This window comes from Phyllopteryx taeniolatus, chromosome 10 (genome assembly GCF_024500385.1).
Source record: "Phyllopteryx taeniolatus isolate TA_2022b chromosome 10, UOR_Ptae_1.2, whole genome shotgun sequence".
Taxonomy (NCBI): domain Eukaryota; kingdom Metazoa; phylum Chordata; class Actinopteri; order Syngnathiformes; family Syngnathidae; genus Phyllopteryx; species Phyllopteryx taeniolatus.
In genome coordinates, this window is record NC_084511.1 from 15,345,394 (window position 1) to 15,368,534 (window position 23,141).

The 23,141-nt window shown below is 41.0% G+C and overlaps 1 protein-coding gene across 5 annotated transcripts in view; it reads left to right on the top strand.

Annotated features, from left to right (window-relative positions):
* LOC133484628 (glutamate receptor 3-like) overlaps positions 1–23,141 on the top strand; it is a 125,525-nt gene that overhangs the window by 77,568 nt on the left and 24,816 nt on the right. For all 5 annotated transcript variants that reach the window (XR_009790449.1, XM_061787503.1, XM_061787504.1 and 2 more), the window contains exons 6-11: positions 11,600–11,653; positions 14,086–14,247; positions 15,810–15,977; positions 16,336–16,440; positions 20,108–20,212; positions 22,630–22,836. Coding sequence is in view for 4 of the 5 variants with exons in the window: in XM_061787503.1 (XP_061643487.1) it covers positions 11,600–11,653; positions 14,086–14,247; positions 15,810–15,977; positions 16,336–16,440; positions 20,108–20,212; positions 22,630–22,836 (801 nt within the window). In the remaining variant the exon portion in view is untranslated. The remainder of the gene's footprint in view (positions 1–11,599; positions 11,654–14,085; positions 14,248–15,809; positions 15,978–16,335; positions 16,441–20,107; positions 20,213–22,629; positions 22,837–23,141) is intronic.

Below are 23,141 nucleotides of genomic sequence, written 5' to 3' on the forward strand. Positions count from 1 at the left end.
TGTTCGATAGTGGCTACCTGAGGGAATGAGCTGGAAAAGGTGGTGTCCAGGATGCAGTAGGTCCCAGAGAATTTTGCCTGCCCTTCTCTTAGTTCTTTGCCGCATTCAAGTCCTCAAGAGTGGGTAGAGGGATACCGCTAATCTTTTCGGTATTCCTAAATGTCCGTTGCAGTCTGATTTTGTCCTTCTTTGTAGCAGCACCGAACCAAACTGTCATGGATGCACACAGGACTGATTTGGTAACTGTTGTGTAGAACTGCCTCAACAGCTACTGTGACAGGCCGTGCTTCCTCAGAAGCCGCAGGAAGTACATCCTCTGCTGGGCCTTTTTGAGGAAGGAGTTGATGTTGGCCTCCCACTTCAGGTCCTGAGAGACTGTAATTCCCAGGAACTTGAAGGACTCGACGGTTGACACAGGGCATTTGTACAGGGTGAGGGGCAGCTGTGGCGAAGGATGCTTCCTGAAGTCCACGATCATCTCCACAGTCTTGAGTGTGTTCAGCTCCAGGTTGTGTCGTCTGAACTAGAGCCACAGCCGCTCCACTTCCTGTCAATATGCAGACTCGTCACCATCTTTGATGAGACCGATGACTGTGGTGTTGTTTGCAAATATTTGCTTGTTATGTTACATCGGTGTATTCAATTTTTTTTTTACCTTTATACAGAAAGGACATTCTTTTATATTTATTATATATAAATACAGTGTATGTATTTGCAAAAATAACAGCAATGAAAACCAAATTTGAACCTATGCACATCAAATGGATTGCTGTTGCATGCTCAGTGGTAAGTAGACACATTTATTCGCTTTATTTATCGCTTGAAATGACGTAGACCAACCGAAAGACATATTTGCATAATGTCGGATCAGGCACAATTTTGTTTTTGAAAATAAAGTTTCAACTCATGAATTTTGAGATGCTGAGTGGGAGGCTATCTGGGCTATTATAATTTTATTGTTTAACAACCACTTTGTATTTATCACCAGACTTTTCCCATCAATACACTGCACTGCAGAGAAATTAATGCAATGGCTGTGCTTTCCTGAGTCTTTTTTTTTTTTCACATTTTTTATTGCACACGTTTGAGCATCTGCAGCCTTGCTACTCTGATCGAAGTAATAATTCCTCAAAATGAATAGATTTTTTTGTGAGTACAGTGTTCGACCATACATAAACTCATGAGTAATCTGATACATCTATGAGATTGCACACATATAGCCTCCTATCTCTTATGCGCCTTCCTGGCCCACTTTCCTCCTGGGATTTCTTCACTGGAGTTTGCTCAGAGGCAACAGCCTGCTCATCGCCAATGTAAAGAGAGACAAGCGAGGGGGAGAGACAAATAAATAAATAAATTTAAATGAAGCGTCTGGGACAGGCCCAGGGCGCACAAGCTGTTCAAAGACTGGAAGGGAATGAGCTCACTCTGCCAAAACTACATTTTCATGCAGAAAGTGAGAAGGATTCATAGAAAAAGAAAACAAATTTGAGAGGTGTATCTGGGGATTTGTTTCAACATCACTTCTCATGCCCGCAGAGGCATAAAATGCAGTCATAATGTTTTCCCACGGAGAGAGTTAGCTGTCCCTCTCCCTACATAGATAACAAACTTGGGCAATTCATACAGTCTTAAATATTTAGGTCTAATTTTAATTCATGAGATTGAAAAGAAAATGTGATTATAGTAGAAACAGCATCCTGGGAGAGAATCAAAAAACAAAGAAGCCAACCAGGCTCTTTCATTATGCAAGTTTATTTTTCTCATGACCCCCTCATGTAGCTAAACTACATCTACCAAAAATAAACCATGTAGAGCTGTACATAAGTGCAAGGTGAAAGGTTATGTATTGATAGCTATTTGTTGATTGGTTAGTCGTTAGTGGGATTAAGCAAAATATCCCTAAACTATTCCCAGAGAATGTTGCAGAGGTGGTGTGTGGCAAAAGGAACCCATTACATTTCAGTGAGGATCTCGATAGAATGCAGACGCAGGAACTTCGTTTTTCACAGTTATAGTACACTTCCATTGGGCAAAATGTGGCAGTGACCTACCAGCTCCAGCAGAAGAAGCTGTGGTGAAAAAACATTTTAGTTTGTGGCAATCGGCACCCGCTTTGGGACAGATGTGCTAAGGAACCAAATAGCAGGCGCTAATGTCCATGCAGTCTAACAGACTGTGCAAATTGTTGGCAACAGGTATACAAAGGGTTGCAAAATTAAACAGTGGATATTGGATACAGGCGTTAATAGTTGAAATCTTCCACGCAAACTACATCGGCACATTAGTCTGTTTATTTTTTATTTTTTTGCTTCAGACAAACAGCGAATTCTCCTGGGAAGACCAAGCCGTTTGTATCTGTAAGGTCACTTTGTAAGGGAGTTGTAGGCAAGGAGGACCACAGCCCAGCATTTCATCTCTGTAATGAAAGTTTTTGCACACGAAACATCCCAACATGTATACCGTTTGTAAAAGAGGGTTTTGGTCATTGCAAGTGCAAAATTAAGTTTGAAGTGATGGGGGACCCAGAGAATGCCGCCCTTGGGTGACTAGCCCTGTTACCCATATCAAAAACCGCCACTGCCTGCTGTTTTAGATGTATTATTTAAAGACACAAAATAAGATAACGCAGTTTGTCTCAAGTTTGATAAATCACATTGCACGTACTAAATTTATCTATTTGCATTTACTCCTCCCACAAAATGAACTGCGCTGCAATTTAGCACATTTAGCACACGCAATGCTGTTTGCAACCGGGTTAGTTGATCAGCAGCCACATCTGTTTATCTGTTTTCGTGCACAATCAAGTTTATGCCTGTTTTTGCATGTGCAACGCTTTAGTTAATCAGGCCCTCTGTGAAGTGCATTAACTTCACCTACAGGACTATCGCCTGGTCAATCAGTCAGCATATTTACAGTCAGGCGGTCTTAGGCGAGGTCAGGTTATCTTTGTAAAGGCAGACTTTTTGCTCTTTTATTTCCTCTTATAAGAATTTACATGTGTACCTAATATAGTGGCCACTGAGTATACTGTATTGTCTGAATTACAAAAGATCCTAAAAGGTTAGTGACATTATTTGATGGTAACAGCAGAAAAGTGGGATACAACTATAGGATTGCAGGCAAAAAGAACTTCATGTCAATATCAAAGCGAAAATAAACTCCCAGCATTCGATTTGATACTTAAAAGTTGAAGTTGAGCTACATGCTTGTAATTATCCATCCATTTATTTTCTGAACCGCCTACCCTCCCAAGGGTCGCGGGTGCACTGGTGCCTATCTCAGCTGACTTTGGGCGAGAGGCGGGGTACACCATAAACTGTTCGCAAGCCAATCGCAGGGCACATAGACAAACCATTTACACTTACATTCACACCTACGGATATTTTAGAGACTTCATTTAACCTACCATGCATGTTTTTGGAATTGTCGGAGGAAACCAGAGTACCTGGAGAAAACCCACGCAGGCATGGGGAGAACATGCACCTCGTAATTATAGAGAATGAAAACAAGAGCTCAAAACATTCAGAAGTAGATTACGCTATCCTTTAAAATGTTAGATTTTAAAAATAGCAATCACATAAGAAAGGCTTTTGGTCAAATACACATCTGTAGGGGAAAGGATTTTAGCTGCAGTTTGGCATGCATACAAGTTGCCAAGCAGAATGCCTGAAAGAAACATAGCTCAACTTTCTGCCCAAAAATGTTCAAATTCCCGGCACCAATCTTGACTGTGGCCTTTTACCAACTTGTAAGCTGTATAGAATTAGATAACATTATATGGCGTTATCAAAGAGAAAAGGACCTGCTGACAATTTATGCATGTGTCAAGGACCCAGTGTTGTGACACTAACTTCTCCAAAGTGGAGCATGTTTTTGCTTATGACATAAAGAAAAATCACTCTGAGAGAAGGACACCTTTCAGTTTCAAAAAGCCTCACATAAAAAGCTTGTGCTCACGAGGGTGTCTCATTATTTTCATTGCCTTGAGGTATCAAGTCTCAAATTGATCTCATATCTCAGCAATGACAATCTGCCGAATATGAATCAGGTGTTTGGAAATGTTCAGCAGTTGGAGCACAGCCAGCACATGACAGGCATATTGAATGACTCTTGAATATTGAATGACTCATGGGCATATTGTATGTCCTTATGGAAAGTTTGGAGAGTATCAGAATACATATAACATAATTATACATAATTAGGTTATTTAAAAAAAAGGTAACTGTATTCCGCTATATCCATCCATCCATCCATCCATTTTCTACCGCTTCTCCGAGGTCGGGTTGCGGGCGCAGTAACTTTATCAGGGACGCCCAGACTTCCTTCTCCTCAGCCACTTGATCCAGCTCTTCCTTATTCCACTATAGTCACAGAAAAAATATATAGCCATATCACAGTTGCTTTTAATATTATTTTGCAGAATTGCAATTTTAATGTAGGAAAAAGCCGGTTGTTGACTTGAGCTGTCGGCTTTCTTCATAGCAAGCACAACCTTGTCAAAAGACAGGAGTGTGTGGATACGTTGTTACAATATAGCTCAACAGGCCACCGTGACTCCACTCGCATATTATGAGTAAGCCGGGTAATCAATTCTGCCATTTGGGTTACGGGATCTCACATTAGCTCTAAAGTTACGTTGACAAGAAAAGACCAACAGCAGCGCGACATGTCCTCAAATTGAAAAATGTTCAATTTGAGAGCGACGTTGCAGTGACGTCAGAATTTGTATCCAATAGGAAAGGGGCCGGCAGAGCGATTACAGAGTGCTAACAGCATTAGCCCAACAAGCAGGAAAAAGCCTGTCACTTCCTGGTTGGCTGCTACGCAAGCACTTCCAAATATGAGCAAGCTTGCACAGGGGCGCTGTCGTACGCGTTGCCCCACGGCGAACACCAACAAAAACCAAGTACCGTGTGAAAAGGCCTTTATTTGTGAAATTCTTCACTTCCCGTCAGCAATTACCCACAGCTTTACTGTTTAAACACCATATTCCCAATATAAGCTGCTAAACTTGTCACTGGGAATTAAAAAAAAAGGTTGCGAAACACTTAACGTTATCATGCTATCATAAACACAGGGGTGGCAGGAGGTGTGTGTGTATAGGTTTGCGCAGACAGAAATGACTAGACAATTGGATATTAAAAAAAAATATATATATATATATATATATATGTATATATGTATATATATATATATATATATATATATATATATATATATATATATATATAATGGCACGATTTATTGATTTGTTGCTTTGGTTTGGGGGCCTCACCACTAGCAGTGGCTAACTGCAAATGCTACTCGTGCTGGCAGCAGTCATGACAGGCTGTACTGAATGCACTCACATTTTTATCCTTTCAAGATAATCACTTGGGTGGTACTTCTTCAAATTAATAAACAAGCACATTGTTGCCTGTTTTTGAGGGCACCGGCATACCTTGTACATCGGATCGTTAATAGCATTGTTCCATGTCACTTTGGAGACAGTGCCGAGACAGTGCCAACACAACAGACGCTTGAAACTCGCGGAGCGGCCCGCCCATCGCCGGTCCGGAGCCAGAGCGAAGAGTGGCCGCCGATGACGCAGCTTGGCCCGTGTGACTACGGCTGTGTCAGACCGCCGGTTTTGATCCAGGGCCGGGCCAACCGAGGAGGCGCGGTTTCGGTTTACTCACACAACTGATCACTGGAAGTGGAGCAGGAAAAGGACGACTCTGATTGGCTGTTGTCATGCACATTCCCAACATGTTAGATCGAGGAAATAGGCACACAGCTGATCACCGAGATCGATGGGAAAATTATCACAATCTTCCATCTCGACCATATAATCACCCAGCCCTAATCGGAATACATTTTACAAGTAACCAGTAACCTGCCTAATGCGCAGGGAAGCATATCACCCTATTGCCAGTGGCTGTTAGCCAAAGTGTGCTCCATCAAAAATACTTCCACTGGGGGACACTGAACAAGTGGACCGAAGCTCTCAAATCTCCAATTCATCCTGTGTGAAGTGTAATGCAATGAGATCTCAACAGCAAAGTGCAGACAATTGCCCCACTGGATAAAGTGGAAACTGTAAGATCACATTTCTGTCAACTTCCACATTGGAAAAAAATGTAGACAATAGAATTTTGAAGCCATCAAACTGTACCCCTTATAAAAGTAAATAAACCGTGCAGGCAAAGCTTCACGGCGTCACGCACAGTTGCAGTTTTTGTGCGACTTTAGAGGCATATCTTTACTTGCTAATGTCTTATTACACTGTATCATCTTAGTATTTTATGTTAGAAGCTAATAAAAAAAAAAAACACCTTGCACGTTTACAAATTGTTATCTTCATTAACGTCGTTAACACTGCAGGCGTGTGTGTATGTTTGGGATGTACATTGTTGATTGTACTTTGTTTAGCTTCGTAAGATAGCCTCCTAAAATATTAGAAACAGCTCTCAGTATGATACAGTGCAGTTCCACACCACTTTGAATTACAACCACAAAATCGATACCTCTCTGACAATGTTAATCAAAACTGAGCATTTGATATTTTGATACAGTTCTCGTATTAAATCTTAATAAATTTTCCATAGTGTTTCAAATGTTAGGACCATGATTATCATATTTGGTTCCTCTTAGTGCAGACATTGATAGCAATCATGGTACAGCTTACACAGAAGGGTTAGGTTTCCAAATTAGTGCTAAAATGACAACAGAATTACCAACTGAAAGCAATCATGCTTTTGATACTTGACCAAATCATGTTTCATCATCACAGAGATTATTGTTTCTGTGTATGGGTTTGAGTATGAGTATGTATGAGTGTGTATGAGTCTCTTGTATCATGTTTTATAAAACTACAATTATCACATAAGGTTGTGGATGAACACTCCTCTCTCATCTGTGCTACAAATAAAGGTGTAAAAAAATATTGTAAAAAAACAAAAAATTGTAAATCATAAAACATATACAGATGAATTAAACACCTAGGGAAATTATTTTCAAAACCCCAGTTCCTAACTAATTTAAAAAAAGTAAAAAAATCATGTTGATTGTTGAATCTACACAATACAGTAGTTCCACCTTTTGAATTGTACTATCCATCCATTTTCAACACCGCTTATCCTGGTTAGGGTCGCAGGGCGCTGGAGCCTATCCCAGCTGACTTCAGGCGAAAGGCGGACTACACCCTGATCTGGTCGCCAGTCAGTCGCAGGGCACATGAATTGTACTACTGAATTAAATTGTTTTCCACAATATTCAAATTCATTGCAAATCCTCATTGCAAATGCAATCAACACTGAAATTGGCAAAGAGATATACTGTACATCATTGTCAGGCCTCATGATACGGTAATGTCTCATTTTGTCCTCATCCATAATATGGATAATATGGATTCCATATGCCTGTGAGATGTGTACAAGCTGATGCGGAGGCTATCATTATCAGAGCCGCTTCTTGTCTTGCAGCACAGCCGGCCGACAGTGAAAAGGTCAAAGCTGGAGGAGAACGTGAAGCTGTAGCTCTACATTTAGGGCTCTCTGTGTGCCTGGTAAACTACATGAGGGTGAACTCAAGGTCGTCATAGTTGTTGTCTGTCCTCATCAGGCTTTTAAGAAAAACTTCACACTAGAAACAAGACAGCCCCCGTGGATCAATTTTCAAGAGGCTATGAAAAAGAGGAATTGTATTATAGAGGGGGCAGACACACTAAACACTTTTCCTTACTCCTGTGTCGCTGTGAAAGGGAATAATTGGTTAGCAGGTTTATGTTTGTAGGTGTTCGAGATTAAAATCAACAGGAATCAATTCAGGGAGAATGGAGATGGCATAAACTGGATTTAAATTAGCTGTCCCCTTCAGAAAAACGCCAATTTTAAGGGAAATAGGAGCAAAATTGCATTTGGTTTGCTAAACCAGTGCTGACAATTGCATGTGTTCCCAGGGATTGAAGTTTGATCTTTCCCACTTTTGACAACAATAGGAAGTCAATACTCAAATGAAAGCACAAAGAAGAGAATCATGTTCTCATTGACTCCATTAACAGATAGTTATCGTTCCCTGCAGTTGCTGAGTTTTTTGTTTGTTTTTTTCAGTCAGCAGTGTCTTTCATTAAAGGAGTTGACTGTCAGGCTGGCTGTGCTCCAAGCTAAGGTTGTCGCATGCCACCACTGCCAGTCTGAGAGCGAACTGCAGGCAGGGGACCGGGGCTTTTGGCTGGCTCGCTACAGCGCACGTGTGATGAGGCTTATGGCCAAAGTCAAGGTTAGGACGATAAAAAAGGAGGACTCTAGCAAAAATGAGGCGAACATTTACAGTGGAAAGGGGATACGTTATTGTAAAAGAGCCATTAAAATATGCACACTGATGGATTCTGATAGCCACCTTGGTCTGACATCCTGCGGTGCTTCGAGTTTAATGCCATAACGATGGGGAAGTTGTCACAGAACACTGACTCTCCCAAACGGCTTGACAGTGAACAATGTGCTCACCTAAATTGCACTGCTCTCTGGATGAAACCAAAAGTTAAGTCCTGGGTGGACAGGTTGTAAAGAAAGAAGCGGTTTGTTAAGTTTATAAGGGTACCCCATTAAAGCTGTGACAACTTTTAAATTGTTTGCTGTAGTCCAGAGCGCACAAGTTCGATCAAGAGCCGCATCAAGAAGGAGAAAGGCGGAAATGCTGGATGAAAGATGATGGCTTATTGTCATGATACAATTTATTTAGTGAGCCGCTAAAACAAAAGCAATACTGCAAGCGCATTCAGGAAAGCGCACACCATTAACAAAACCGATTTGTGTTAGTTTTTCTATATGGGAAGCTATGACCTGGTTCATGGGGTTTCACAGAAGACGACAAGACAATCGTCGCCCGTTACCATATGACGGTTCATTTTTTTGCGGTTTCACTGTATCTTGGAAATTTAAATCATACATATCTAATTTTAGATGGCAAAATTTTCACTGTGTTGCAGGATTTTGTTGTGATTTTTCCATATGGACAGTTACTGCAGACTCATGTGGGAGTAAGCATGAGCCAGGAGGAAAGGGGCAGTGAATATCCAAAGTCAACACTTAAAAGGAAGCGGAAGTACAATGTGTCGACTGCAAAACAGAACTGGCTTACCAACTAAACTTCTCAAGCTAATTTATTTTAGCCTACCACTGCTAGTTAGGATGAACGGTAATCCCTCCACATGTGGCCAAGGATAAACACAGCCACCGGTGCGCTGTCAATCACTTTATTGAACAAACGGTAAGAAAACAAAAACATAAGCCCATTCATTCACGTGCTATCGATGCCATTTGAAACAATTGCTTCGTAGCATGAGCAAAGGTTTTTTCAAACTGTCCTAAGAGGCAACACCTTACTTAGATTTACTAGCTTCATAACAAAGTTTTAAAAAAACCTTTTCACATGACTGTTTATGATTGAAATGGAAAAAAGAGGACAAATTAAGCTTTACACGTGCGCACGCGTAATTATGAAACAACAATGATGATATGTGATGTCAACTGTAAAAAAAAACTTTCTTATTATTCCCAGTGACAAGTTTAGCAGCTGGTATTGGTAATGAAATGAGTTTACATAGTAAAGCAGTGGGTGATTTGTGACGGGATATTGAAATATCTCCTCACAAAGTGCGCCCGTAGGGTGAGCCAGCTTCTACCCTCCATAGCCTCACCAGCAGTCCTGAGGACTTTGACAGATCACGGTTTTCTTTGTGAATGTTATAAAAATATATATATAAGTCCTCCACTGAATACAAGCCAAACAGTCCCTCTGAGTTGGTTTTAAACTGGTCATTTTGGTTGGCCAACAAAAAAAACTTTCCCTGCGGTCCTTTGATGTCCATTGTGACTATTTAGCCACTTGTTGTGCTGCTAAACTCCGGAAAAGTTTGCTTGGCCCACTAGATTGAAAGCGCCAAGGGCTCAAATCAACTACCGGCCTCTCTCCCTTCATTAAAAATGTAATCTTGCAAAATAATCCATTTTTTTTTTTGTAAATGTACCTGTAATGTGATTGCACGTTTTTTTCTTAACGCTACCGAATTACAGTTACATCTTTTTTTAATCCCAATTATGTAACGCTGTTACATGTAAATTGTAACTCCCCAAGACAACCAACAACAAACAGAGTTTAAAACAATACATCTTGCTCTCAAGCTTGGTGTTCCTTAGTCACGAATAACGTCTTATTCTATCAGTCTTAAAAAAAAGTTTGAGAAACTCTGCCATAAAATCATATTTGGATAGGTTTGGTGTAGAAGAATATGAGTCCTTACTTCAACCGTATCGTTAATCTTGTCAAACATCTTCCCATGAGAATGTAAGCTGTTATAGCTGCAAAATACAACTTAATTTTCCGTGATTGTATTGGCCATGTATCCTATTGCTTTAGTCCATTTCTTGTTTAACTTTTCAGAGGTTGTCATGCCAAAAAAAGGAACAAAGCAATAATGCTAATGTTGCTATAAACTTGCTTTGCATTGTCTGTAAAGAGCAAACTAAGACACAGATGTTATGTTTCTATAGTGTATATCATGCGCAGAATCATCAGAATCCATCCATCCATCCATTTTCTGAGCCGCTTCTCCTCACTAGGGTCGCGGGCATGCTGGAGCCTATCCCAGCTGTCATCGGGCAGGAGGCGGGGTACACCCTGAACTGGTTGCCAGCCAATCGCAGGGCACATAGGAACAAACAACCATTCGCACTCACAGTCATGCCTACGGGCAATTTAGAGTCTCCAATTCATGCATGTTTTTGGGATGTGGGAGGAAACCGGAGTACCCGGAGAAAACCCACGCAGGCACGGGGAGAACATGCAAACTCCACACAGGCGGGGCCGGGGATTGAACCCCGGTCCTCAGAACTGTGAGGCTGACGCTCTAACCAGTCGGCCACCGTGCCGCCATCATCAGAATCATCATCTTTATTTGCCAAGTATGTCCAAAAAACATACAAGGAATTTTTCCCCGGTAGTTGGAGCCACTCGTACAACAGACAGACAGTATATGTTATGCTCCTCAATAAGTGTTGTGCAGCATGCTATGCATGTACAGTACTGCGCATATGTTGTGCAATAGTGTCATGACCACATGAATTATGACTGTCAGACTGATCAACAAAATAATCCACAGTGGGAGGAAAATTTAGGGTAAAATCAGCGTGATTGGTAGCACAGTGATGGAAAGGCCTAGAACAGCACTTACTATTTTCAGACAGGCTGCGTGGGTTGAAACGCACTTTTATGCTGCAAAGGTGTGATGTTTTCAAAGCAGACCGGGAGCCACAGTACAGCTCACTGTCTCACTGTAAATTGCTTTAAATATGTCATTTTCTCCCCTTCTAGTTCTCCTTTCTGTCCAACAGTGGCTTTCTGCACAATGACTTCAAAGTGAGCAGAACAGTCAAGGATGTTCTTCATGATTCTCTCTCATTATCAGCACCACCTCAATTAATTTCTGCAACTTCTCTTTTGTTCTTCCACAGGCCATATTTTGCTTTACTTATTTGTGTAGTCGCTTATATAATGTGCAACACTTTTATTGTTCATGTCATGGATGTTTGACTGTACTGATGTTGTTCTCCCATAGGTTGTGGCCCTGGGGAAGAACAGTCGTGGCTACCACTATATTCTGTCCAATCTTGTAAGTAATAATCGAGATGCTCCAGGGCATAGAACCTGCGGTTGGCTGTATGCCAGACATCCATGGTTCTTATTAGCACACACCCAAAACAGATTAGACTTTTGTATTAAATGGTTCACATTTTATCTATCAGTAACAATATGGCCCTAGGACAACATAGTGCAAGTCCTAATAAATGGGAATGTGCAATATAAATAGCCCAATAGGAAATAGAACGAGCAGTAAACATTGTAGTTGCCTGTGGAGGACAACATTTTACCTGAAGCCCACTCACTCAGATATGAGAAATATTCATTTGCACAAGTTTGAGTGTTCCCCCACTGTTTTTCCAGACTGAGCACGTGGTTTTGTAGCATTCACATACAATGCTGCACCTACAAAACCACAACTTCACCTTAAAAAGTATAAGTCCGTGTATTCGCTGCAGGATGACTGATCAGATTTTAGGAGGTTTTTGTAGATGTATTAGGCTGTATATTACTTTATATAAATATTGGATTGTAATTATTCAAGTGACACAACCAGGCCTCTTCCAAATGTGTATAGAATTGGATATAAATTGAATACCTGTCATTGTGACTGCAGCGTAAACAGACTGATCAGATACACTGTTAATCCGAGCATTATGGGCCTGATTTACTATGGTGTGGTTGAAGTTTATTGTCATTCCTCAATATATGTGGAGCATACAGAGGCCCGAAATGACTTATCCAGCAGGTCGCTGTAATAGAAACAATATAAAAAAAAAAAACATGCTCTTTGTTGTATGAAGAGCTTATAGATCCAAGAGGAGGTCTGGAGTCTCCCTTCACCAGTTGATTATATATGTTGCAATCACAGCGTACATGATGTCGCTCAGCTCAGCTCCACTCGCCATTCCTCCAGTTGTAGGGCACCATCATAAGAAGTCCACCAGCTCTGAAATTTCTGCGGCAGTTGTAAGAGAGCTGCCTATCAATACACATAAGCATAAAGTGGCGACAGTCAAACAGCGCCGACATTCCCCTCATCAGAAACGGTGCGGCTGCAAGCCTGCTGCTGAGAGGGTGCAACCGTCAAGCACCGACATTCTCCTTCAATTACTATTCGCTGCCGCTGTAAACAGTCCGCCACGCGTCCACACGAGAGACAACAAACACCAAATGACGAAATCGACAAAAATACAACAAACAAACAACGGAACTCTTGAAGACCGATGCCTATGTCACGGCGCCATCTTGGAAAAGTTCTCAAATTGCGGGTGTTAAATTTCTTGTTCACTCCAACAGCTCGGGCGCCCTGTTGGTGTGTGGGTTGCTTGTGATCTACGAAGACTGCAATCCTACTAAGACAGAAAATCTATCGCCTATTATTTTGGGGCAGCCAAAAACCTCATGAAAAAACTTTGGAGAGAACACCTAATAAACTGCTCTGAGGCCAGCACCAATTATCACAGTGTGCTGTATTGACCCAGATGCAAGGAAATGCACAGTCAAAGGGAGTTTTGTCAAAGGAGATATGGCATGACTCCTTCTTGTGGATGGCTCCAAGACAGGGTCTTACATCCTTCAGAAGTTCCAAAATTACATTGCTGAACAAACAATATATCACAATAATCTTTGTTTCTGGCAAACTGTTTACACAAGTAAATTTGTTTCTCCACCGCCTCTCATTTTGCCTGCACTACAGTGGCACTGCTGTGCAAAACTAGCCAGCAAAATTCATCTCTGTTTTGATAAATCACATTGCGCATGTTAACTGACACTATTCTCATATATACCTCCCAGAACGCATGCCCGGTTAGTAAATCAGCTTTGACATCGGTTTGCTATGTCAACCTTGGATCCATAACCTAAACACACGTGTCTGTCTACCCAACATAGGTTGAATAAAAAAATAAAAACAAATAAACTGTAGTAAAACAACAGTGGAAGTACAGGCCATTAAATAAAGTCTAAATATATTTATTATTGTTAAATTACATGTTTTCACCCCCGGTGTTGACACTCATGTCGATGTAGAGATGTACGATATAAGACACTGGAAAATACATTGAAGTAAACAAACAAACAAACAAACAAACAAAAAAAAACTGTTCTAGGAGCTCCACTGGAACTGGACACTTCTACATGTTGTGTAATTCAAACCTTAGAAGATATCTTTTTAGAACAAAGACAACAAAATATTAAAACAAATATTTAAACATCTGACAAAGTCCACTAACTTAATTGTCTGCTGGAATGCTGTTTAACTGGTATCAAGTTGTGCTGTTTAAAGCAAAACATTCAGTGTAAGAGCAAACACATTGCTTTCACCTTGCCTACAGTGTGAGCTTCTACAGTAAATAAAATGCACATTGCACACTGCCAAATGACACCAACATTTTTGTAGTGTTACGCCTCAAGACTTATAATTAAAGGGAACAACCCTATTTCCCCTCTTTCTCACATCAGGGATTTTCTAATGTGAGTTTGGACAAAGTGTTTGCTGGAGGAGCCAACATTTCAGGCTTTCAAATAGTCAACCCTGAGAACGCCATTGTGCAGCAGTTTATGCAGCGCTGGGAGCGGCTAGATGAAAGAGAATTCCCAGAAGCCCGGAATGCTCCTCTGAAGGTACTTTGATTGGAAGCCCTTTCACTGTGCATGCAAAGTAAAATGATCACTCCCTCTGAAGTTATCTGTTTTTTTCTTTCTTTCCGATCATCCTCTGTTTGCCTTTGTTATTATGTTTTCTTCCCACTCTTTACTTCCTCCACTTTGCATCCCCCCCAACAATCAATATATCGATAAGCAGTGTCAGGCAAGGTTATATCGTAGCTTCAATTTACATCAAATTAAACGATGAGCAAGAAAGAAATGGATTTTGAATGGCATTTAATTAGATTTTGTCATGCTGCAGTGATCCAAATAAAAAACAAGTTCCCCAAGCCGTCGCTGGTGAAAAGGTCAGGCTAAATTAAAGGGGACGTGCATGGGGAATAAGATCACATATTGATGCGCTGGCCCCATGCAAATTATGCACTAAAAGTTTTGAAAGAGATTCTGACCACACAACTAGAAGTTCTAATCAAATATGTGTGATTTGATTGCTAAGATAAATACATTCATGTAGTCCTCTTTTAGCGTCAGAGTACTCAAATCTCTTTTACTCTGTCCTCATACGCTTATTCAGCTTCATGAGCAACTGAATAATCTGAGTCTTGCTCAAGGATACTTCAGTAGGATGAGAGGGAAGTGGGAGTCAAACCAGAAACCATTTAGTTCCATCACCTGCCTGCAGTCTTAACTTTTGAGACAAATGACAAAGGAATAATGTGACAAGGAATTTTTTTCGATTGATTGATTTTATTGAACATATAAACACAACAGTAATTTATAGTAACAAAATTTTATTTAGAACAAAGGAAAAGAACATTAATTGATGTCTTCATTCATCACAGTTTACATGTTCAAAGGGAGTAGGAAGAAGTAAAATAAAAAAACACTCTAGGCTATACCCTTGTTCTCTATAATTTTTGACTCATATCATGTTAATAATCAAATAGGTTACTCATGTGCCGTGATGTATCCCAAAAGCAAAGAAGCAAAACAAAAAACATGCCCCTATATGCACTTAATGATATTATAATATACTTATAATCTTATGAATGAGCTCAAATGGTAGACCCTTATACCGTGTATACATTTTATAAAATTACACATTTACTTATATATATATATATATATATATATATATATATACGTACATGCATATGTCTCATCGACATAAAAATCATTTGACCCTTCCACATTTATACAGCCCTATATTTTCATTGCACTCAAGCTAACACATCTAGAAGTTCCAATATTTCTGCAGTTTCTCATGTTTATACCTGAGTTTTGCATGTTTTAGTATTATATTTTTAAACCTCTTCTTGAACACCGCGAGTGATTCGCACCTTTTCAATTTGTTTAGTCTTGGATTTTTTTTTTTAAACACACCCTCAAGCCATGACACCTCTCTCTAATTCCAATGCCAATGGGCCCCACACATCTCATGTTTTAACATTCCCAATTGTTGCGTCGGGGGAAGAAAGCTATTCACCTTCTCTGGCAATACAAAGTCAGAGATGGAATGCAAAATCAGTAATACAAGCTTGCTGTGTTGCCGCCTCTTTTTTATTCTTTGATTACAGTACACTTCAGCACTGACACATGATGCCATCCTGGTGATAGCAGAGGCCTTCCGGTACCTGCGGCGCCAACGTGTGGACGTCTCTCGTCGTGGCAGCGCCGGAGACTGTCTTGCCAATCCCGCTGTACCTTGGAGCCAAGGCATCGATATCGAGAGAGCTCTCAAAACGGTAGGGAAGGAAGGACAAGAGGAAGAGGAGGATAGCGGGTGAGCAAATAAGTGGAAAAAAATGGCCGGAAGAAGCGAAGCAGCGATAGCAAACGAGCAAGATAAAGATGGAAAGTGACAGAGAGAAGGAAAGCGACCGTGGAGCTGTTCTGCTGCCGCTGCCTCCAGATATCTTTGCGCAAAGCTCACTCAAATTCAGACCCTCATTACCATAAAACTACATCTTTTATTAAAATGAATCCAGTTCATCATTTGATTAACGGACTGTGCTCACTCCAGTAGCTCCAAGGACATGAGCAGTGTAATACCAGCTATATATGCAAAGTGATCTCTGTCTGTGTGTGTGTGTCACATGACAGGTCCAAGTGCAGGGGATGACTGGCAACATCCAGTTTGACAACTATGGCCGTCGGACCAACTACACCATAGATGTGTATGAGATGAAAATAGGTGGGCCAAGGAAGGTAAGAACAAAGGCCTCTATCATTCCAAATAAGCTGATCAGAATTTTTTTTCCCCCACATTATTAATAACCTGGGATAGGAATCCTTGATGGAAAATTAACAATCAATTGATCGGTTAATTTTTTGGATTTTGGCAGTTATTATCTGAGCAGGGCCCAGTACAGATTGCATTGCGTGAGTGAGCTGTGAAATCTAAATTCTGTTTTCATTCTAGATGGCAAAAAATACAATTAATATAGATGTCTTTATTTAAAGACATCTATATTAATTAATCTATATTTTTTTTTTTAACAATTGTTTTTAAACAAAAAGAGAAGAAGGCAACAACAGCATATAAATATACATGTTCAGTAGTAGCAGAAAGAAGTAAAAAACATACCGTGTCCTACCTGTAATTCTGAGTACAGATTTGATTTAGATAATGATAATAAAACAGGAAGCTATACATATAAAATATACTCTAGGTATCCCAAAAATGGGTCCATGTAAGGTAATAAATTTGAAACACTCAAATATTAAATGCCACCATTAGCTTACTGGAGCTTACAGGTCAACCTAAACACGGTCTAATGACCAATAAATGTAAAAACAAGGAAAGCCTGCTTGCCTACTTGGCTAATCTGGTGAAGATTCACTTCAGAGAGCAAAAGCACAAATGATTTAGGACCACTACAAAGCATTTAATTTCAATAATGTTCAGTTTTATAAAGTTTTGTGAGCACCAGGATTTGATTTCTTTTAAACAACCAGAGAGGGAGCCGGGTGATAATGTGGCGTTAGGTTCTGTGGATAGGTAGAGGTGGGTGTCATCCACACACCAATGAAAATTTATGTTGAATTCATGCCAGACCTGACCAAGAGGAAGTAAGTAGATTATGAACAGAAGCGGCCCGACAATGGGGCCTTGAGTAACACCACGAGTAACATGAAATGAGTGGCAGTTGAGCTGACTGAATTTAGTGAAGTTATGTTTTGTTATTCTTCCGACCACAAACTAGTTTGGAGTGAATCGACTGCACCTTAGCTGGTCACAGTCAAATTGTGCACTCAGTTTTGACTCAGTTGCATCAAGACAGGATTAATCAAAATAATTTCCAAACAGGCGACATGGTGGCCGACTGGTTAGAGCATCTGCCTCACAGTTCTGGGGTCCGGGGTTCAATCCCCGGCCCCACCTGTGTGGAGTTTGCATGTTCTCCCCGTGCCTGCGTGGGTTTCCGCCCACATCCCAAAAACATGCATTAATTGGAGACTCTAAATTGCCCGTAGGCATGACTGTGAGTGCAAATGGTTGTTTGTTTCTATGTGCCCTGCGATTGGCTGGCAACCAGTTCAGGGTGTACCCCGCCTCCTGCCCGATGACAGCTGGGATAGGCTCCAGCACGCCCGCGACCCTAGTGAGGAGAAGCGGCTCAGAAAATGGATGGATGGATCTGAATTGCCCGTAGGTGTGAATGTGAGTGCGAATAATGGTTGTTTGTTTGTATGTGGCCTGCGATTGGCTGGCAACCAGTTCAGGGTGTTCCCCGCCTCCTGCCCGATGTTAGCTGGGATAGGCTGCAGCTCGCCCGCGACCCTAGTGAGGAGAAGCGGCTCGGAAAATTAATGGATGGATGGATGGAATTTCCACACAATCACTTGACTTTACTACGTTAACCATGCCCACCCCCTATTTCAAACACACCAAAACACTTGCAGACATCAAAGATTTGTGGCCATGAGGTTTTGCCAAAGTACAACTTTCAAATTAGACTTGACTAATGATGACACATGTTTGAGCATGCTTTAATATTCACATGTATTCTCCTGGAAGACTGTGTGACATTTTCAAATACGCCACTACCTCAACTTGTTCAATGCTAAGGGTTCTTAGTGTCGTAAGGACAGTAGCAGGCTTCCATTGTCTACCTCTATTAGGTAGCAGCTGTGCTGATGTATGGCAAGTATTAGAAGGCACACAAATCACACACAGCCTGTGATCAGACTGCTAAAAGTGTCCCGTCATGAAAGATGCAATAGTAATCCCATGTCATTGGATCATGCAGGTATGATTTCTGGCCCTCGCCCGGAAGTAATTTCCATTCAAATTACCAATTACTGTAACAGAGATATGATAATTTCTCTGCCTCATCTTTAAAATGGTAATTCACAGTAGTAAATTCACATTATAACATATAATGACCTCTGACTTTAATTCTTAACCTCACCCAGTTGCAAGAGACAGCTGTGATTTTCTCGTGAGTGTGATCTGGTCCGATATGACACATGATTACACCCCGGCCTTTGAGGCCTATAAAGCCCACCCTTCAATTAGCATCACTCTACCCCTACAGCCAAAAGACAGCCAAGAGCAGGGATCCGGTGAAGGTTTCGAGAGGGGGCGGGGGGGTCACAGGGTGAGTGTGAGGCAACGAGGGGATAGAAGACAAGCTGGGCAGCAGTTTGTCAGGAGCGGGAGGCCGACTCAGCCCAGCAGCAGTGCGAGGAGGAGGTTTGCAAGCTGTGACTGTCACTAGTGATGTATGGCGCTGATATGTGCCTCAGCCACTCAGGGTGAAATCAGGACTTTGCCTCTGGAGCAGCGCTCCATGACACGACTCTCATCCCATGTCTCTCATCCCGTGTCCATGCAGACAGGACAGATTAAACATTTTGAGATTTTCTAACATTGGGGAAACGACTACAATACATTCTCAACAGCCCCAGCAAAACTTTGGCGCATTCTAGTGCCTCCACTTCATATTTTTTTCCCCTTCCTTTTAACACCTGCCTGGTCCAAATATTTATAAAGATCTGACGTGGGTGAAAAAAATGGAGGCCAGATGTGAATGGTAAAACCTGAGCCAGCAACAGTTAGAAAACTGGCAGCAACGTATGCAAGGCGTTTCATCGTGAGCCAGAGCAGCCATTATTTCAGATGGGCAAACAAACAGTTGACATTGGTGTGAGTTAAGCATCTGTACAGCAGAATGCAGAGTAACTACCATGGCAGCCCCACGCAGTAGAAACCGTAGAGCCACTGGAGTTATATGCTAAATTATTAAAGCATGAATGCAGTTCACAGGCCTTGAGTATCAATTATTTAGCATAAAACCTGGGAGGCTAAAGGTGGGAGGGATTTAAATTGTCTGCTTTATTTTCAGCTATTGCAGAAAAACGTTCGACTGCAGCACAGGATTAAAAAAAAATAATAATGTGGGAGAATTTAAAAAATAATCACATATTCTCATATATGTGATAATTCCTCTTTGAATATAGAAGTAAAGATATTTGTTTTTATCTGCATTACTGCACTCTTAACACTCTTCTCATTTGTTTCTATTATGGTGTATAATGCAGCCTTCTGGGAACTGTGGGGGTAGTACTTTCGGGAGGTACAGTATGCCAACCTTTGGGGTAGAGTCTGCTGCTCTGAACATGGTTGATTGTATGTACCTAGAAGTAATCATTCCTAGAAATGTGGCATAACACTAATGGCCAAATCGATCCTTATAGAGCAGTTTGGGGGACATGAAAAGAATCTTACAATGTATTATTATTATAATTATTATTTATTATTGTTACTTTATTTCATTTTCAGGTTGGAATAATTTTCAGGTTTGTTGTCCATGCAATGTGGCTGTCATTTGTAATCACAGCACCACTAATCAATGTTCTCTCTTTACAGATCGGGTACTGGAACGAGTTCACACGCTTTGTAAATATAATGGACCCGCAGGTCACCAACGACTCCTCAGTGGAAAACCGAACGATTGTGGTCACTACTATTATGGTACACTTTCCAAATTGTTTGAAATGTTTCACGTATTCTGCCACTCGAGGTCATGGTGTTGATTGCCAATGAGTGATACATTCTGTCCTGGGCGGGTAGAACCACATCTTTTTTGTGTTGCTTTCCATCCACTCACTACATGTTGAAACAGTCGATGGGCGAGTGTTTCAACTGTATCCGTGTGGGTGTCAAAGCATTTTGATTTTCCATACTTCAGTGGCCTGTCGTAGCAGTGACATCACAATAATGGTATCAATAATAATGGTTGACTCCATCAGTTACATACGTAAGTAGACCTGTCTGTCCTCATCAAGTAAATGTTCAATGACACTTGGGATCGACTGGCCGAGGGAATGACTTGAGAATGATAATGCAAAGTTTTTTTCCAAGCTGGAAAAGCTAAATAATAAGAAGTTGTGGTATTTTTCCTTGTTATTGTCATTTTCCTTCTATTGCTCCTTCCATTTGTTCTGTGTTGAACTTTCAATTAGGAAGGATGAATTTGGTAATTTCTTAATAATTATGTAGTCATAAATTACCATAATACAAACGTTTTGGAGAAAATGGTTGGAAATGAAAAGGCCATATTTGGAATCAGGCAAACCGCTCAGTAGGAAGAAATCTTGAGATGAGAAATACAGTCAGGAGATAAGATGTGTTAACTGGGGGAAAACGGTTGACTGATTCTGAGGTGAGGGGATGTGTTCAGCACTGAACAAACAAACCATTGCTTTCCCACTTGCACTCTAATTGCGTGCGGCTGTAATGACGATGCCCGCTCTCCTGAGCAGCCCTATTGTTTGTTAATGATGATGTGCTCGGTAAGAGAAAAGATTAGCTGCACCAGCATTATGTAAGGGAGATGAAAACCTGGCACGCTCCTGCTCTAATTCCTTCATACAAGGAGTGGTTTTGCATTTTTTTTTCTAAAAAGCTACCGCTCATTTTGTTTTATTTTTGTTTGTTTGATTTTCTCTTTTTATTTTTTGGAATGGAACAGCCTTTAAGTGCGCACTAGTGCAATGAGCTTGGATATGTTGAAATAAGATTGGGCACTCTGATCTCTCTCCTGTCACTAGCATTTACTTGTTAAACCCATCCCCATTCCCATCCCCACCCACCACTGTGCTGACCTTGCCCATCCAATGACTCCTGAGCCCTTTATGCCTCTCTTTACTCTCCAACGGTTCACAGTAAGGCCCATTTACACAACGTTGTTTTTTTCCAGAAAACAGTAAAATTCTACTATTTTTTTAAACCCACACAAATGCTGACAAAAGGGATTCAAAAATACGGACAAGACCTGTAATGACGTTTCATTACAATTTACCAACTGTGCCGTGGCATACATATGACCGTGTTTTCAGTTGTTTTTGCAAGGTCGTTTGATCAGTGAATCATTTTGACACCATATGCGAGAACCCAAAGGAATAACTTTTCTTTTACCAGTCTGATGTTGTGTAAACACACCCTAAAGCCGATTTTCCACCAAGTTTTACCGTTCAGTTTGTACTGCCATGGTAGGTTTCGTATCTGTAAATAAACCCAAATATGGCTTGCGTTTCCACTGAGGTGTGCGGAGACAAGGCGTAAGCTGCATCAGCTATGTAAATAGCATAACATGCTACCATAATGCTAAGACAGTGTGTAATTCATTAATTAATTCAATAAAGAAAATAATAGTAGCCCAGTACAGTGCAGCACAAACAAGAAACTTGGCTTCGAATCATCTATCCGATGGAAGGTTTTTTTTTTTTTATATATCATTCATTTGATTTTACACAGAAGAGGGTAGACAAGTCTGTTAATCAATCAACAGAGAGCAGTGTATTTATTTATACCCATACAAGCATACCCCTGCAACAACCGCACTAACAAAACGGTAATGAAAAATTCAAATGACAAATTCCTTGTGTGTTTTGGACATACTTGGCAAATAAAGATGATTCTGATTCTGATTCTGATTCTGAAAAGTGGGATGGTTCAGGTACTTTGGGACCTTGCACAATAAAATGCAGTATCAGTTGGTGGAAACAGGTTTTAAGTCTGTTCTCTCTTCCTTCAAACAACCCCCCACCCCACCCGACCCCTTTAAGATTGCACAGAGTTGCACCCTTGGGCTCAAATTGGGTTGGGTGCATTGGGCTTGGTGTCTGTTCGCTTCCACTTCTCGATAACAGCGTGTCCACGCCGTCACACTGCTGTTATCAGAGCGTCTATGTGCATTCGCAATGCATCATCTCTTTCTGCATGACTGCATGAAAATGAATATAGCAACTAGTGTAGTATGTAGTATGTTAAATCTGTGTGTGAGTGTGAGTGCACAGCCTCAAATGAGTGCATGCGTGTATAATGCTGTGTAAATAACTGAATGTATACCAAGTGGTGAGTAAACCAGTTTGTGTTTGAACCAACAGGAAGCTCCTTATGTGATGTACAAGAAAAATTATATGCATCTGGAGGGGAATGACAGATATGAAGGCTACTGCGTCGATTTAGCATCTGAGATTGCCAAACATGTTGGAATTAAGTACAAACTGTCTATAGTAATGGATGGGAAGTATGGAGCCCGAGACCCCGAGACCAAGGCATGGAACGGGATGGTGGGTGAACTGGTCTATGGGGTGAGTACTGGGAGCCTCGTTTTTCACTGATTACATGACAGTTTGCAAGGAACTTCAACATGAGAGGAGATCTCATTTTTCTGTCTTAAGCTTATCACCAACAGCTCATTGGCTATTGCCCACTACAGAGTCTTAATGCCGTCCGCGGTGCTCAGCCTTGAGGGAATTTGTCCAATGCAGCCACAAATATGGGAGGGTTGGTGATCATCTTGAGACGGAGAAAATGAAATCATTTCTCAGTGCTGTTCACTGCAATTATTCAGTTTTGCTTAGCCTACAAATCTCCCTTTCTTGCAGGCAAAAGT